The following is a 14,159-nucleotide window of genomic DNA, read 5'->3' as shown; positions in this document are numbered from 1 at the left end:
AGGATATAGGAATGATGTTTGGCCTAATTCTCCTCCACGAACAGAAAATTTCTGGTGATCTGGTAGGTGGGAGACAGTCTCACAGCCTTAGGCATGCCAGATCTGTTTAGGTTCATATGTAGATGACCCTGCAAAATTCCTTTAAGTTCCAAAGTTCTTTGTTCTGTTTTTCCCTCCTAAATTTATTGTCCCCTTTCTAGAGATGACATAGCCTCACAGGAATGACCAGAAGTTTTTCTATAGGTTCCTGTGTGCATGAGATTAATTAAAGTTCATCTTTTTTCTTGCTAATCTCTCTGGAGTTAACTGAATTACTTTTTAGCCTATAGACCTACAAGGGTAGCAGGAGACTGGCTTCCTCCCCAATAGCTCACAGCAAGTGAGAGACGAGGAATGGGCTAGAATCAAACCTCTGCATTAGGGGTGCTTGCCCCCCCCATCCCAGTGTCCTGGGGTGGACAGGAAGGCATCAGGACCACTATTCTTAGTCCACTGAGGTTACGGATTTCCACAGGGCCTTCCTCCCCTTCACGGCATGTCCCAAGTCATACCTGCTTGAAAGTGGTTGTGAACCTGACCAACCAGCGCTGGTACCAAGTTCCTGTCGAACTTTGGATCTCTATGAATTCATCCATTTGCTTGGGAGTCTTGATGTTGGAAACCTGCAAAGCAAAGATGGTCTGGACAATCTTAACTCCATTTTGTGCCAGATTTTTCCTTTTTTTTTTTTTTTTTTTTTGTTTAACATAACTGACTTTATTAATTTATTGCGTGTTAGAAGAGCCTTCGGTGAACTCTAGTTCAATGATTCTAAACCAAAGACATACATAGCAGAGCTCAGGGCTTTTTGCAGGCAGCTATATCTCTTTGCAGATAAAACAAATCAGTCTCTTGACTTCATCACGCCTTTGGGAAATCAGTGGCCCATAATACACTGAATTTCCATTCACATCTGGAAATGGAGCTCCAGAACCTGGCTGCTGGTGGACTTGCTTGCCTGCAGGGTCAAATTAGGGAGAAGCGTAGGGTCTGATCTCTGAGGACAGAAACTGCAGGAGGAAGAGCCTTGGTCCAGAAGCCAGAGATTTCTGGTCTCTTGGTGCCACAAAATGCTCCTATAGGGGATCAACTACCTAGGCTGAGTGAAAACATGGTGCCAGTCAGGGAAATGCTGACAAAGACTGGGCTTGCTTTCTGGGTGTTTGGAGCAGCAACAGGAGGCCATACAACCCAGGCATATGCAGAAGCAATTAACCTGATGCTGAATTCAAGTTGGTCAGAACCAAAAAACAGCCTATGCTGGTGGAGAGGGGAGATATTTCCATATACATAGACCCAATGTACCTAACTGATCTAATTCTGCCGAACACATTACTCCCTCATTCCTAGGTCTTTCCTTCCTTTGTTTGCTTCCATAAAACCAATCTTGGCTCCCAGATTGGGGAGAGAGATTTAAGCCCTGTTTCGTGTCTGCTCATGAGTCAAATGGCAATTAACTCTTTTTTTTTCTCAAAAAAACCCCAATGTCATACTATTGACTGCTTTTTTTTCTTTTTTAAAGATTTATTTATTTACACAAGCACTGGGTACAGTTAGAAGTGCAGGAAGGTGAGAGAATTAACCAGAGCCAGAGCGGGGAGCAGAGCAGGCAGACGGGCGAAATACACTGCTGAGGGGAGCAGCAGGCACGGCAGGAGAGGTCTGCGCACCATGTGGGACCCTCGCTGGTGGCCAGGGATCGAACTGGTGCTGCAGAGGCTGCGGGCAGCTTCACAACCCAGCGCTCAACCGCTGCACCACCGGGGAGGCCCCATACTATTGACTTCTATGCACATCAGTCAGCAAGCCCACTGCTTGGGTGAAGGGCAGTGGGAAGGGGAACCTGCCTTGTGAGCTATTTTAAAAATACACCAGAACAAGAGAAATGATATCCTCTTGGTTTTCCCGGTGGAAATCAAAGATACATGGAGATCAAGTTGTATACCTCAGTGTTCCCCTCAAGGGCCCTAAAAGTGTTGATTTAATATCAGCAGGAAGCCCCAATGGGCAATGCTTATTCCCAAGACAGTGATTTTCAAGTTAACTGATGCTCAAAGCAGTCACTGAACTATCTTGATAACTATTATTTCAAGGAGATTCCTGACTTCACGAATCTTAACCAAATGATCAAGGTCCTTGCTTTCTGACCTCTTCAGAGGACAATGGAAGAGCAAACTCAAAAATACTCAAAAGCAGCATCACCTCTTCCAACTATCACTGCCTCCAACCTTTTGTCTAGGGTAAGAGTGACTCATCTTTTTTCTTCAAAGGACTGAGAGTATGAGAAGACAAGAGTAACAGAGATGGGATTGGGTAAACCACAGAGATAAAAGCCAGTGCCTGGATGATAGACAATTAACTTCTTAATTCCCAAGCACTAAGCCGGGGAAGGCTTGGCTATGCTTCGCTAAACCCTAGACACAGTGGTTCTTAACCTCCTGGGAGAGCAAGGCAGTCCTTTGAGAAGCTGGTAAGAGCAGAGTGACTCTTACTGAGCCGGCAGGTAGCACTTGAGAGCCTCCTGAGTGTACCCCTTCATTTCCAGGTGTGTGGCCTTTGCAAATGCTCTAGGGATACAGGAGATCCACACAGCAAACCCTGCAGTAAAACTCTTGGCTGGAGCAGGGCTTCCTGTATCTGACACCCCCAGGGAGGCCAGGAACCCTTGCTGCAGCCAAAAGAGGCCAGAGGGTAAGGGAGACACCAAAGCAGGAAGCACCTTAAAAATCACACTCAAAAGCGTTAAGATAATCACTTAAATGCAAACTTTTCTTTTTTCTCTTGGAGGAAAAATAACACCCTTTCCCCTAGGGATTTGGGAGTGGGTGTGTTGACAACATCAAGCACAATTACTCTAATTTACAATTAAGTAGGATACTTGCTTTGATTCAGTACAAATTAGACTATTGTCTATGTTCACCCCAGATCTGCTGTTGGTTCTCAGGGGAACACTTCAACTCATGCCCGTTCCAGAGGTTTCACAGGGAGACCTGCCACATGGCAGTTCAGAAACGTGTAAGGGTAGTGCCTGGCTGGGTTGGAAAATCAAATTGACAGATTAACAGAAGAAAAGCATATATATTTTATCAAATTTTTACACGTATATGGGAGTCTTTACAAGAGAACGAAGATCCAAAGAAGTGACCAGAACAAAAAATTGTTATACCCTTTAGAAAAAGAAACAATAAATTGGAGAAGGGTTGATCTGACGAAGGCGTATGGCTGTGGGATAATAGATGGCGACAGGGTGATAAGGCTTATTTGCACAGTTTGTTTACATAGTTTTCTTGGCCCTAAAGTCCCTGCATCTGATGATCCACTGAGGCCTCCCACAGCAACGAGCTGAGCAGGTGTGAGTTAAGCCAGGGAGTTGTGTCTCCCAAAATATATAGTTAACTAGACAAATGGCAAATCAATAAAATCTGATTTAAAAAATCCTCTTGAAAAAGAGAGAAATGAACTTGACGTCAGTCTTCAAGGAAGTGATGCAAACAGGTGCACAGAGCTGCCTGCCTGCCACGGGCGGGCTCCCTCATCATTGGCCACAAGCATGGAGAGAATTAGGTGGCATCTTGGTGTCTAAATAACAGGGCAGCCAACTAACTAATGGGGCATCTACCTAATGGGCCATCATAATGATAATTAACATTTATTTGCCTTTCACTTTTAAAATAGCAAGTAACGAATTCGGGCTACTAACCAATGCTGTCAAGGGTGCAGAGAAATGGGGATCCCATTGTTTGTGGCAATGAAGGCTGGGACACCCCACTGAAGTGAACTTGGCCATATGTCATAAGAGCTATCAAAATATACTCTTAGAGCCAATCACTTTATTTTAGGACTCTACTCTTAGAAAATAAACCCAAAACATGAAGTGGGGAGAAACTATGTGTATAAGAAAGTTCACTGCAGCTGTATTTACAAGAATGAGGTTAAAAAAATCAACAGGTAAATAAATCTCTAATATTAGTGATATGTTTAGGAAAACTACATTAATGCTCCTAATATTAGTGTTCATTAAAAGAGTGGTTATGCCACTATGGAGAGCTGTGTGGAGATTCCTCAACCTGCTAAAGATGGAGCTTCCATAAGATCCAGCAATTCCACTCCTAGGTATTTACCCAAAGGACACAGAAACATTCATTCCAAAGGGCACCTGCACCCCTATGTGTATAGCAGCACTATTTACAATAGCTAAGCTTTGGAAACAACCCAAATGCCCAAAAATAGATGACTGGATCAAGAAGATGTGGTATATATACACCATGGAATATTACTCAGCATTCAAAAAAGATAAACTCATGCCATTTGCAGCAACATGGATGGAGCTGGAAGGGATCATGCTCAGCGAAATAAGCCAGAAAGAAAAAGAAAAATACTGGATGGTCTCACTCATAGCAGGAATCTAGAAAACCTAAATAAGGGACCAGGAAAGAGACTAATTATCATAAAGAAAAAATCAAAATCAACAAGCAGCTATAAACCAGAGACACAGTATGGGGGAAGAGGAGGGAGAAGAAGAGGAATTAGGGTCAAAATAAGGGGGTGGGAATTGTATGGGGAATATAACCAAGATGAAAATGCATACATTGTGCAATAATGAAAAATGATGTAAGAATTATATAAAATAAAATAAAAATAAAGAGGGGTTATGAATATAGTAATATTACAGGGCAGCAGATAAGATGCTTATGAACACTCAAACAACACACACACGTGCCTGCATTTATGCTGTATGAGCACAGCTAGTTTTCCCTTCTGTTATTTTCTAATGATTGGGAGCACCGAGAAGGGTGTCCATCGAAATGCAAAGAATGATGATGATCCAGTAACAGAAATGTAAGGGTTTTATTATCCTTTTGACAAATATTCTGATGACATAATAGAAGTTTTTTTTTTTAGCAAACAAAGCAAGAAGGAGAGGCCCCTCCCGTGGACGGAGGTGAAGCCACACTCACCGTGAACACCTTCTCTGGAGTCCCTTTAGCCCTCATGTTGGTGTCATGGACTCGCTTGAGAATCATCCAGGCTTCGTCATGTTTACCCATCTGTTGAAAATCAAGGAAACAGACCTGAAAAAGTTGTTGCTGATAACAGATGGAAAAGCCTAGAATCCCAGGTGCTGATACCTGAGTCCGAGGAAGCTGGACCCGGACTCACAACTGTCCAGGATGTGTGGATGTGTAGGCCAGGTTCCTGGTCCAGGTCCCTCTTGGAGGGATAATAAGGCCAGGCCTTCAAGAGGTAAATGCTAAGCCTCATTGCACTGTACGTGATTATCATGACACGTTACAAGTGCTCATAACCTTGAGGTTGAACATGGGTGGAGCCATGTTCCTCACTGACTAGATCAGACAAAAAGTAACATGTTAGGGGTTGCAGTACATCCCCTAAAAAAGACATGCTGATATCCCCCCAAAATGGACATGCTCAGAGTATGAATTTATTTGGAAATAGGGTTGCTGCAGACAGAGTTCATTAAGGTGAGTTCACGCTGGAGGAGGGTGGGCCTTGGTCCAACCTGGCTAGTGTTCTTATCAGAAGACGCCTGTGAGAAGACACAGAGAACCTGTATGACCACAGAGGCGGGGATTGGAAGGATGCAGTGTCAAGCAAAGAAACACCAAAAAGTGCCAGCAACCTACTAGAAGCTGGATGAGGAGAGGAAGGAGACCCTTACAGACTTCAGAGGGAGTGTGGTCGTGCCAGCATCTCGGTTCTGAACTGCTAGCACCAGAACTAGGGGACAGTGCAGTCCCGCTACTTTAAGTCGTTCAATTTGAGGCCCTTTGTGACAACTTCCCTCACACCTTTGTGTTAGACAATGCGGGGCAGGGTTGCGATATCCCTGCAGCACCCGTTCCCTGATCAATGGGCAAAAGCAGGAATTCAGCAAAGAGGAGGACTTGGCAGAAGGTTCTAGAAGGAGGCACATGAATGGACTCTGAGAACTGAGGCTGTGAGAGTCACTGGGGCCTGTTGCCCTCTGCCCACCCCTGCCCTGCTGACCACTGGACATGGCAAAGGGTGGGGAGGAGAAGCTTTTAGGAGAACGGGGGACCCTTAGAGTCCTGGGGGCCTTAGGAGCAGCAATGAGCTTTGTCACAGATTTCACTGCCACGACTTGGACGACAAGCATGTAACTGAAGCATCTCCTCACTGGGGGCTTGGAAGAGAGTGGGTGCAAGGCCACAGCCTCCATCCCTGCCCACCTCTGGGAGTAGTCAACGCAGGCAATCCAGGGCCCGTAACTGTCACCAGCAGCAACAGGCCCAGGCTGAATGAGCGGCAGGTCAGCTGACCTGGGGTGGGGTGCAAAGCACACGTGCAGAAGGTGGGGCTCCAGACTCACCTCCAGCAGAAACCTCGGGCTCTCGGGCATGAACTTCAAGGCCAGCAGGGACACGGTGCAGGGCAGCGCGCAGACGATCACGAACACTCTCCAGCTGTGGAAGTGGTAATTGGTGCCCATGCTGAAGCCCCAGCCTGTGAGGAAGCAGTGAGGGTTTCTGACCCAGGATTTCAGAATGACCTTGACACTGGCTCTCAAATTCTAGGGCACCAGAGTGCCACCTGGGAGCAGGTTCAAATGCAGATGCCCCACCTGCGTCCCCAGGCCTGGGATGGGCACTGGGAATCCCGACCTTGACAACCGCCCTGAAACATCTGGTCCAGCATCTACTGGGACTTGAGGGCGAACAGGGACAACATTCCATATTTCTACACGTTTGTTACAATTTAATAAGCTACCAAATAAGAAGTGTCCTATAACCCATCCCCTGACAAATAATAAGCTGGAAGGCTGGGCCCAGAGCTATACAGGACTGCCTTTGGGAGCCCCTTACTCCTTCTCCCCGACCCTCTGGACAAGAAGCCTCATGTCAACAGTGGGGGGACACACCATATACATCACATGGTGAAAATGGGTATCTTTGTCCTGCTCCCTGGAGTTTAGTGGGAATTCAGGGCCCTGGGTACCCAGATCATAACCAGATGAAGGGAAAAGGTCATGGCCTCAGAAACCCCTTGCCTCATAGGAAAGAAAGGCAGCTGGAGAAAACCCAGAAAGGGACTTAAGTGACCTGAGGTTCAGGATGAGGGATTCCTCTTACCCAGGTCAGGGGGCAATACCAGCTCCAGGTGATCACGACACCAAGGCTAGACCGCACTTTGGAAAACACTGTCAGACCCAGCACTGTTTTTTGTTTTTGTTTTTTTTTTTAAGATTTATTTATTTATTTATACAGGCACTGGGTACAGTCAGAAGCGTGGGAGGGTGAGAGAATTCACCAGAGCCAGAGCAGGGAGCAGAACAGACAGACTGATGAAGTCCACTGCTGAGGGGAGCAGCGGGCGGCAGGAGAGGTCTGTCCCGCCATGTGGGACCCTCACCTGGTGGCCGGGGATCGAACCAGCGCTGCAGAGGCTGCAGGAAGCTTTGCAACCCAGCGCTCAACCACTGCGCCACCCGGGAGGCCCAGCGCTGTTTATTTTTTAAGATGAACTTCAACAGCCAAGTTAATCCCACCATCATGGGGTGGAGAGGCGACTAACTCCTCTTCAATGACCATCATCCAAAGCATTTCTAGAACTCGTTTCAGCACTTATAAGGCATTATTGAGACTATCGCTATGGGCAGCAAGCTTCCCTCTGAGCAGCGCTAACCCTGACCCCTCACCTGGCTGTTGTGACTTGGGTTTCAGGCGTGGACTGCAGGTAACGGCACAGGTTTGCTGTGAGTTCCCAACAACCAAGAAGCACTCGCCTGCTTCAGGGGCAGCTTGTTTTGTGTACAAGAAACTGCAGAACACACAGTGTCAAAAGGGCCCCATAAAATTGGGCAGATCAGCAAAACAACTGTCTTCAAAAGCCACTGTTCATGAAACAGACTGGTTTTCTCCCACCCCCTACGGTTTCTCTAAAAACAATTGCAACTCCGTTTTTTTAAAAACACAAAACTATCTACAGTGTACACTGATTTCTGAGCTTCTGAGGGTAATATTTGGGTGTAAAATTCCTGTCTCATTTACTGGAAAAACAACATGTGGCCGAGCGGAGTAGTGGCCAATTCTGAATTCTCCATCCCTCCCACTCTGGTTCAGCCTGTTCTGCTTACAGCCGCCTCCTGTCCAACCAACCCCTGCTGTTTCTGCAGACATTTCCCACTCCACTTGCACAGTTGAGTAGCCAGAGGGAAACCCAGGTGGGGTCACATGGCCGGGGACCGTGCTGACACACTGGCCACAGCACGAGGACACACACGTCATTTAATGTCCTCACCAGGACCAAATCTCCCCGCGCTCAGTTCAGGCTACTCTTGTCTCAGGCCTGTACCCATGAAATCCAGAGGCACGTTTTTGAGTTTTGTGACTTTTCTTTTTTTTTTTAAAGATTTATTTATTTATACAAGAACTGGGGTCCATTGGTTAATTTTAACTTTAACTAAAGAGTCTTTTCTTTCACCTGGGAATTACACTAGGAAGGGAGAGAAAACCATGGTAATACTGACATAGTCTCAGCTTGTGTCCCAAAACTACTCTGGCATAACGAGAAGGGAATTAGTAATTAGTAAGTAAAGTTCATCAAAACTACATAGAGCCGGGGCCTCCCCGGTGGTGCAGCGGTTGAGCGCTGGGTTGTGAAGCTGCCCGCAGCTTCTGCAGCGCGGGTTCGATCCCCGGCCACCAGGTGAGGGTCCCACATGGTGCGCAGACCTCTCCTGCTGCACCTGCTGCTCCCCTCAGCAGTGTACTTCGTCAGTCTGCCTGTTCTGCTCCCTGCTCTAGCTCTGGTGAATCCTCTCACCCTCCCACGCTTCTGACTGTACCCAGTGCTTGTATAAATAAATAAATAAATCTTTAAAAAAAAAAGACTTAAAAAAAAAAATCCTACATAGAGTTAAACTCTGATGGACAGCACAGGAGGACAGGCAGAAGCGGGTACGTCTATGAAGTATTCTTCCCCCAAAGATATTTTTTTCTTTCTGATAATATGTGTAAATGATTCCAAATCCACTGTTCCTTCATGTCTCTGTGAGTTTTATGGCGATTGTAGTAATCCACACTTAATGAATTTATTAGGCACATCCTTGGGGCCTTACATTAAATAAAATTAAACAGTGAACTGCTTCCAAGTATGTGGAACAACGATGCATTTGGAGACGGGGATTGTTCTACTCGCTGGCCTCTCACCTCGCCCTACTTTTCTCCCACAGGGGTTCACAAGCTGCCGTGGCGCTGACACGTGGGCTTATCTCTCATTATACAGCCATTTTCTTGAGGCTGTACCCATGAAATGCAGAGGAACATTTTTGAGTTTTGTGATGTTTCTTTTTCTTTTTTTTTTTTTAAAGATTTATTTATTTATACAAGAACCGGGGTACAGGCCAGAGGTGCAACAGGGTGAGAGGATTCACCAGAGACAGAGCGGGGAGCAGAACAGGCAGACTGACTGAAATACACTGCTGAGGGGAGCAGCGGGCAAGGCAGGAGAGGTCTGTTGCGCCATGTGGGTATCTCCCTGGCCGGCCAGGATCGAACCTGTGCGGCAGAAGCTGCAGACAGTTTCACAGCACTGTGCTCAACCACCTGCGCCACAAGGGAAGCCCTGATTTTTCTTTTTCAGTGACTCGCTCTCCCAAGTTCCTGGTGCCAAGATCCCCCAACACGTCATTCCTGCCAAAGAGATGAATCAGGTCACCCCGACAAAACGGGTTGCCCCAACACCCGCCTCCTCTCATAGCTTCCGGTGCATTTATCACTGGCAAGCGTCAGAGGATTAACGACTTAGGGGTATTGAGAAATACTGTCAAATATCTGGCTGACTGTGAACAAAACATCCAGTCCTGGTAAAATGAGGCTTAAAATAAACAATTACTCACGTCACACTGTTGCTCTGGTCTGCCTTCCCCTATGGTAATGGGGGGTGGCCCTCCCCCATGTTAATGCCTGTTTCAAAGGAGCCTAATCATCCAAGAGGCTTCTATTTTAGAACAGAATGTTAAAGTCAGAGATTCCATACAGGTGTACAAATAAGTAAGTGTCCTGTTCATTTGGGGTAAAAGATTTAACCACAAGCCCAGCTCTGGGCCAACAGTGAAGGCGGCTGCCACAGGGAGGTTGGCCAGAGCTCAGGGCCCCTCTCTGTGGGATTTCCCTTCAGTCTTGGTCTATATGCTCCAGCCTAGATTCTTCTGCTCTACTAGAAATCAGATACCAGGCCTCTCTGGTGGCACAAAGGGTTAAGCGCAGCACTATGAAGCTATCCACAGCCTCTGCAGCACGAGTTCGATCCCCAGCAGGCCAGGGAGCAACCCGCATGGCACAGCAGACCTCTCCTGACTCACCCGCTGCTCCCCTCAGTAGTGTATTTCAGTGGATCCGCCTGTTCTGCTCCCTGCTCTGTCTCTGGTGGATCCTCTCACCCTCCACACTTCTGGCCTGTACCCCAGTTCTTGCATGCATAAATAAATTTTAAATTAAAAAAAAAAAAGAAAGAAACCAGACGTCCAGACACTGGAGTGTGATTGTGTATAAAGCAAAGCAAAGAAAACGATGCCTTTGGAGCAGCTATCAGGGGTCCCCTCACAACGTTCCCATCCCTCCTCTCCCACTGTGTTTCAATTGAGTGACTTGGGTGGGAATGACCCCACCTCTGGAGCCAGGGATAAGAAAGGAAGTATATGAGGACCTGGCCTCCTCTGGGGTGCAGTGATTGGCTGAGATGGGCACGTGAAAAACAGTGAACTGCTTCCAAGTATGTGGAACAACGATGCATTTGGAGACAGGGATTGTTCTGCTCGCTGGCCTCTCACCTCGCCCTACTTTTCTCCCACAGGGGTTCACAAGTCACCGTGGCGCTGACACGTGGGCTTATCTCTCATTATACAGCCATTTTCTTGGGCTGTACCCATGAAATGCAGAGGAACATTTTTGAGTTAAAATGATCCGATCAGAGCGAAGTCAAAGCTGGTTCATTGGTTGGGTTTGAGAAAGTCTTTGTGAAGCAAGAGTCTGCAAGAAGGCCTAGGGTTGCTAATGTTGGGGGTGTGGGGGGGGGATAGCTAGTCTGAGTAATAGAATCAGCTCAAAATTTTTTTTGACATTCCTCTTTGCATCCCAGGAATTAACGCTAGGGCTGGCCCGGATCTCCACGGTCAACTCTCTTGGCTCCTCCCACCTTCATTTTATAGGGGAGGGACAAGATGGAGTGACTTGTCCCAAATCACACAGTACCACTCTTTTGACTCAACTTTTATTCAGATTTTACTTGTCCTCTCCTGCCCTAAAAGATTTATCTCACTTAATTTCCACGTGGAATTAGTCTCTTGGTGAGAAGAAGGAAAATGATATTTTAGCAGGAATCGTGCAAAAAGAGCAAAGCAATTCCTCAGACTCATAACAAACAGCACAGCACACAGGTGATTAAAGTGCCTCCTTGGGTGGAGGGTACAGTGCAGAGACCAGCATTAGGAGTAAGTAACACAATTCATTGTTCATTTGGGGTAAAAGATTTAACCACAAGCCCAGCTATGGGCCAACATTTTGTGTCCAAATTAGGGAGACTTGCCTAGAGTGATAAAATCATGCAGAAAACTCTTCAACCCTTGATTTCATTATTCCCCTTCATATCTCTTCTCTGTTTCTGACACCAAACCCAGTGGGCTCTCAACCGTCAGTTATGGCAAAGACCACCTGATGTTCCCAAACCCACTTCCTCCATTTTCTGGGCACATGGCAAGATTTCCCAGTGTCCTCTGCAATGGGGTGTGGTCACATGGTATAGATTTAGGACCACTGGAATGTGAGCAGGTAGGGTTGTGCTCTGCTTCTTAGCCTGCCCTTCTAAAGCACCCATGTGCTGCTGCCCACAAACCAGGGAGTAAGATGCATGTTGAAGAAGGTGGGGTGACAAGCTGGAAGGAATTTGAGACCTGAAATCACTGATGGAGCAGAGTTGCATCAGTTTCCAGCCTGCACAGGATGGGGGAGACTTCTACTGTGTTAAGTCACCGAGATTTCAGATCAGATGACCGGAGTAACGTACCTTAAAAGTAGAGTAGGCATTGTCTACACCAATGCTACTTTTAAAAAAAGGCACACAGCATCTCCATTAGTTCAGAATACATGGAAAGCATCAGATTTAAGGCAGTGGGTGGAGGTGAATGGGTAAAGAAGTGATTAACCTCAGAGGCAAGTTTCTATTAGCCCCTCAGTCTGTAGGATTCTCAACGATGGTTTTGAAGGATGCTGACAGCACTGCACAGTCATGATCAAATTCAAAACTGCTGCCTTTTTCCTGCTTTACTGCTAAGAAAACCAACAGTGAAAGTTGATGTTGCCAGGCCCCAGCCTAGAGAATCCAGATTTGCAATTATCCAGCATAATAAAATTGTCCCAGCTGAAACCAAGGCATTATCTGTAAGGGCTACTCCACACCTCAGGGAAACAAGATTGACAGCCGTCCTGAAAATGGCAAGTGTACAAGAGTGCCTCAGGGTGAGGGCAGGTGCATCAAGACTCAGGGTCACACCATGGTGTGACGTTAGCAAAATCACCAATTTCTCTTGGCTTCTGTTATATCATCTATAAAATGGGGTTACCCAAATCTAACTTTTTGGGGGGTTAGAGAGCTAGAGAAGATGAAGGTTGAAATCCCTTCAATCAGAAGGAAGGAAAGAAGAGAGAAAAGCATGGAGGAAGGGAGAGATGGAGAACAGACCATTTGCAGAAAGGCAGGTGAATTGAAATTAGCAGGGTGTCTACAGGACTGCAAGTTCTTTCGAAAGATCGAAGTCAGACACAGGAACTAGGTGAGTGGGAGGAACAAAGCTGAGGACAGGAATGGAGTTGGGATCCACAGAGAGGGGCCCGGGTCTGGGGAAGCCCGCGTGCTCACCGTAGTGTGGAATGATGCTCCAGGCCATGGCAGACGCGTAGAGGCCGCCGGTCATCCAGAAGATGCCCAACCAACTGAGGTGCTCGCCTCGCTTTTCCCGGGACAGGAATTCAGAAAAATAGGCAAAGACAATGGGCAGGGCACCCCCAATACTGCAGAGAGAAAACACCAGAAGGAATGAATCAAACCATAGGCAAAAAATGGTCATAGCCGAAACCAAGTGGTGTGGTACCCCGCCCTTAAGCTCGGTGGTGGAAGAATGCAGTGACACTAAAAGGCAGCACAGGGCCCCTTGACCTAACACAGTGGCTGACACCCCCTTCCAAGGCCCAACGTTCACACAGTATCTTGGAAGTCCCAAAACTCAGTCCAGGGTTTCCTGGAGGTGCCACTGAAGCCAGACAGCTGGGAGAGATGCCCCATGGACCTAGTGTCCAGCGGAAGCCCCCGGATCACATACCCTATGCCTGAGATGAGCCTGCAGAAGAGGAAGGCCCCGTATCCCTGCACGAAGGACGACAGGGAGGCGAAGGAAGCGTTGATGGCCAGAGATGTGCTGAGGACTCTCTTCCTCCCCAGCTTATCGGCCAGGCCCCCCAGGACGAAGGCCCCCGCCATCATTCCTAGGTACACTATCAGCCCTGTGAGGAGGGGAAAGAGAAGGGAGAGGGTGGAGAGAGAGCAGCATCAGACACCATGCGATGTTTTAGAAAACCCAATACCCACATTCGTGCATCTAAGAAATTCCACGTCACAGCCATAAGAGGTGGCCGGGAACAGACGCGAGCGGCCAATCAGAGCGCAGTGCAATGTGACTTCTCAGGAACGCTTTTCCCAAAAACTTTGCTTCGTCAGGGTTACATATGGACACATCCTAAAAGAGACCAAGCCAAACTGGGGGTGATGAGCATTTCTAAGGGACGTCTCTTGGAGGTGCATCATCCACCGAAGACAGAAACACTGTCATTTTATTTTCAAGCAAAATAAAGGGGTGAAGGTTGTGTTACAAAAGTCCTTACAGGGTTATGTTTAAAGAGAAATCCTGCAGGGTTATGTTTAAAGGGAAAATTTCCAGTGGAAAGCATGGCACAGTGAGTATGGGGAACTTTGGAAAGAAAGAAAATGGTGCAAATGTGAAACAGCAATTGCCAATAAAGGTCAACCATTTAATTAGATGCCCAAGAAGGACTTTTGCCAAGTTACAGCCAGGGTTCACGTTCCTT

The 14,159-nt window shown here is 47.0% G+C and overlaps 1 protein-coding gene across 4 annotated transcripts in view; it reads right to left on the bottom strand.

The window, feature by feature from the left end:
- SV2B (synaptic vesicle glycoprotein 2B) overlaps positions 1-14,159 on the bottom strand; it is a 45,275-nt gene that overhangs the window by 14,996 nt on the left and 16,120 nt on the right. For 2 of the 4 annotated variants that reach the window (XM_037511440.2, XM_037511442.2), the window contains exons 2-6: positions 13,397-13,577; positions 12,937-13,088; positions 6,392-6,525; positions 4,998-5,087; positions 552-662 (exon numbers count right to left, since the gene is read on the bottom strand). In XM_037511440.2, the coding sequence (XP_037367337.1) occupies positions 552-662; positions 4,998-5,087; positions 6,392-6,525; positions 12,937-13,088; positions 13,397-13,577 (668 nt within the window). Of the gene's footprint in view, positions 1-427; positions 450-551; positions 663-4,997; positions 5,088-6,391; positions 6,526-12,936; positions 13,089-13,396; positions 13,578-14,159 lie in introns of all 4 variants that reach the window. The other 2 variants (XM_037511441.2, XM_037511443.2) reach the window with 2 other exon arrangements.

Source organism: Talpa occidentalis, unplaced genomic scaffold, assembly GCF_014898055.3.
Source record: "Talpa occidentalis isolate TD23 unplaced genomic scaffold, MPIMG_talOcc4v2.1 talOcc4.14, whole genome shotgun sequence".
NCBI classification, from domain to species: Eukaryota; Metazoa; Chordata; class Mammalia; order Eulipotyphla; family Talpidae; genus Talpa; species Talpa occidentalis.
Note: the sequence above shows the minus strand (reverse complement) of the source record. Positions and strands in the feature narration are given on the sequence as shown.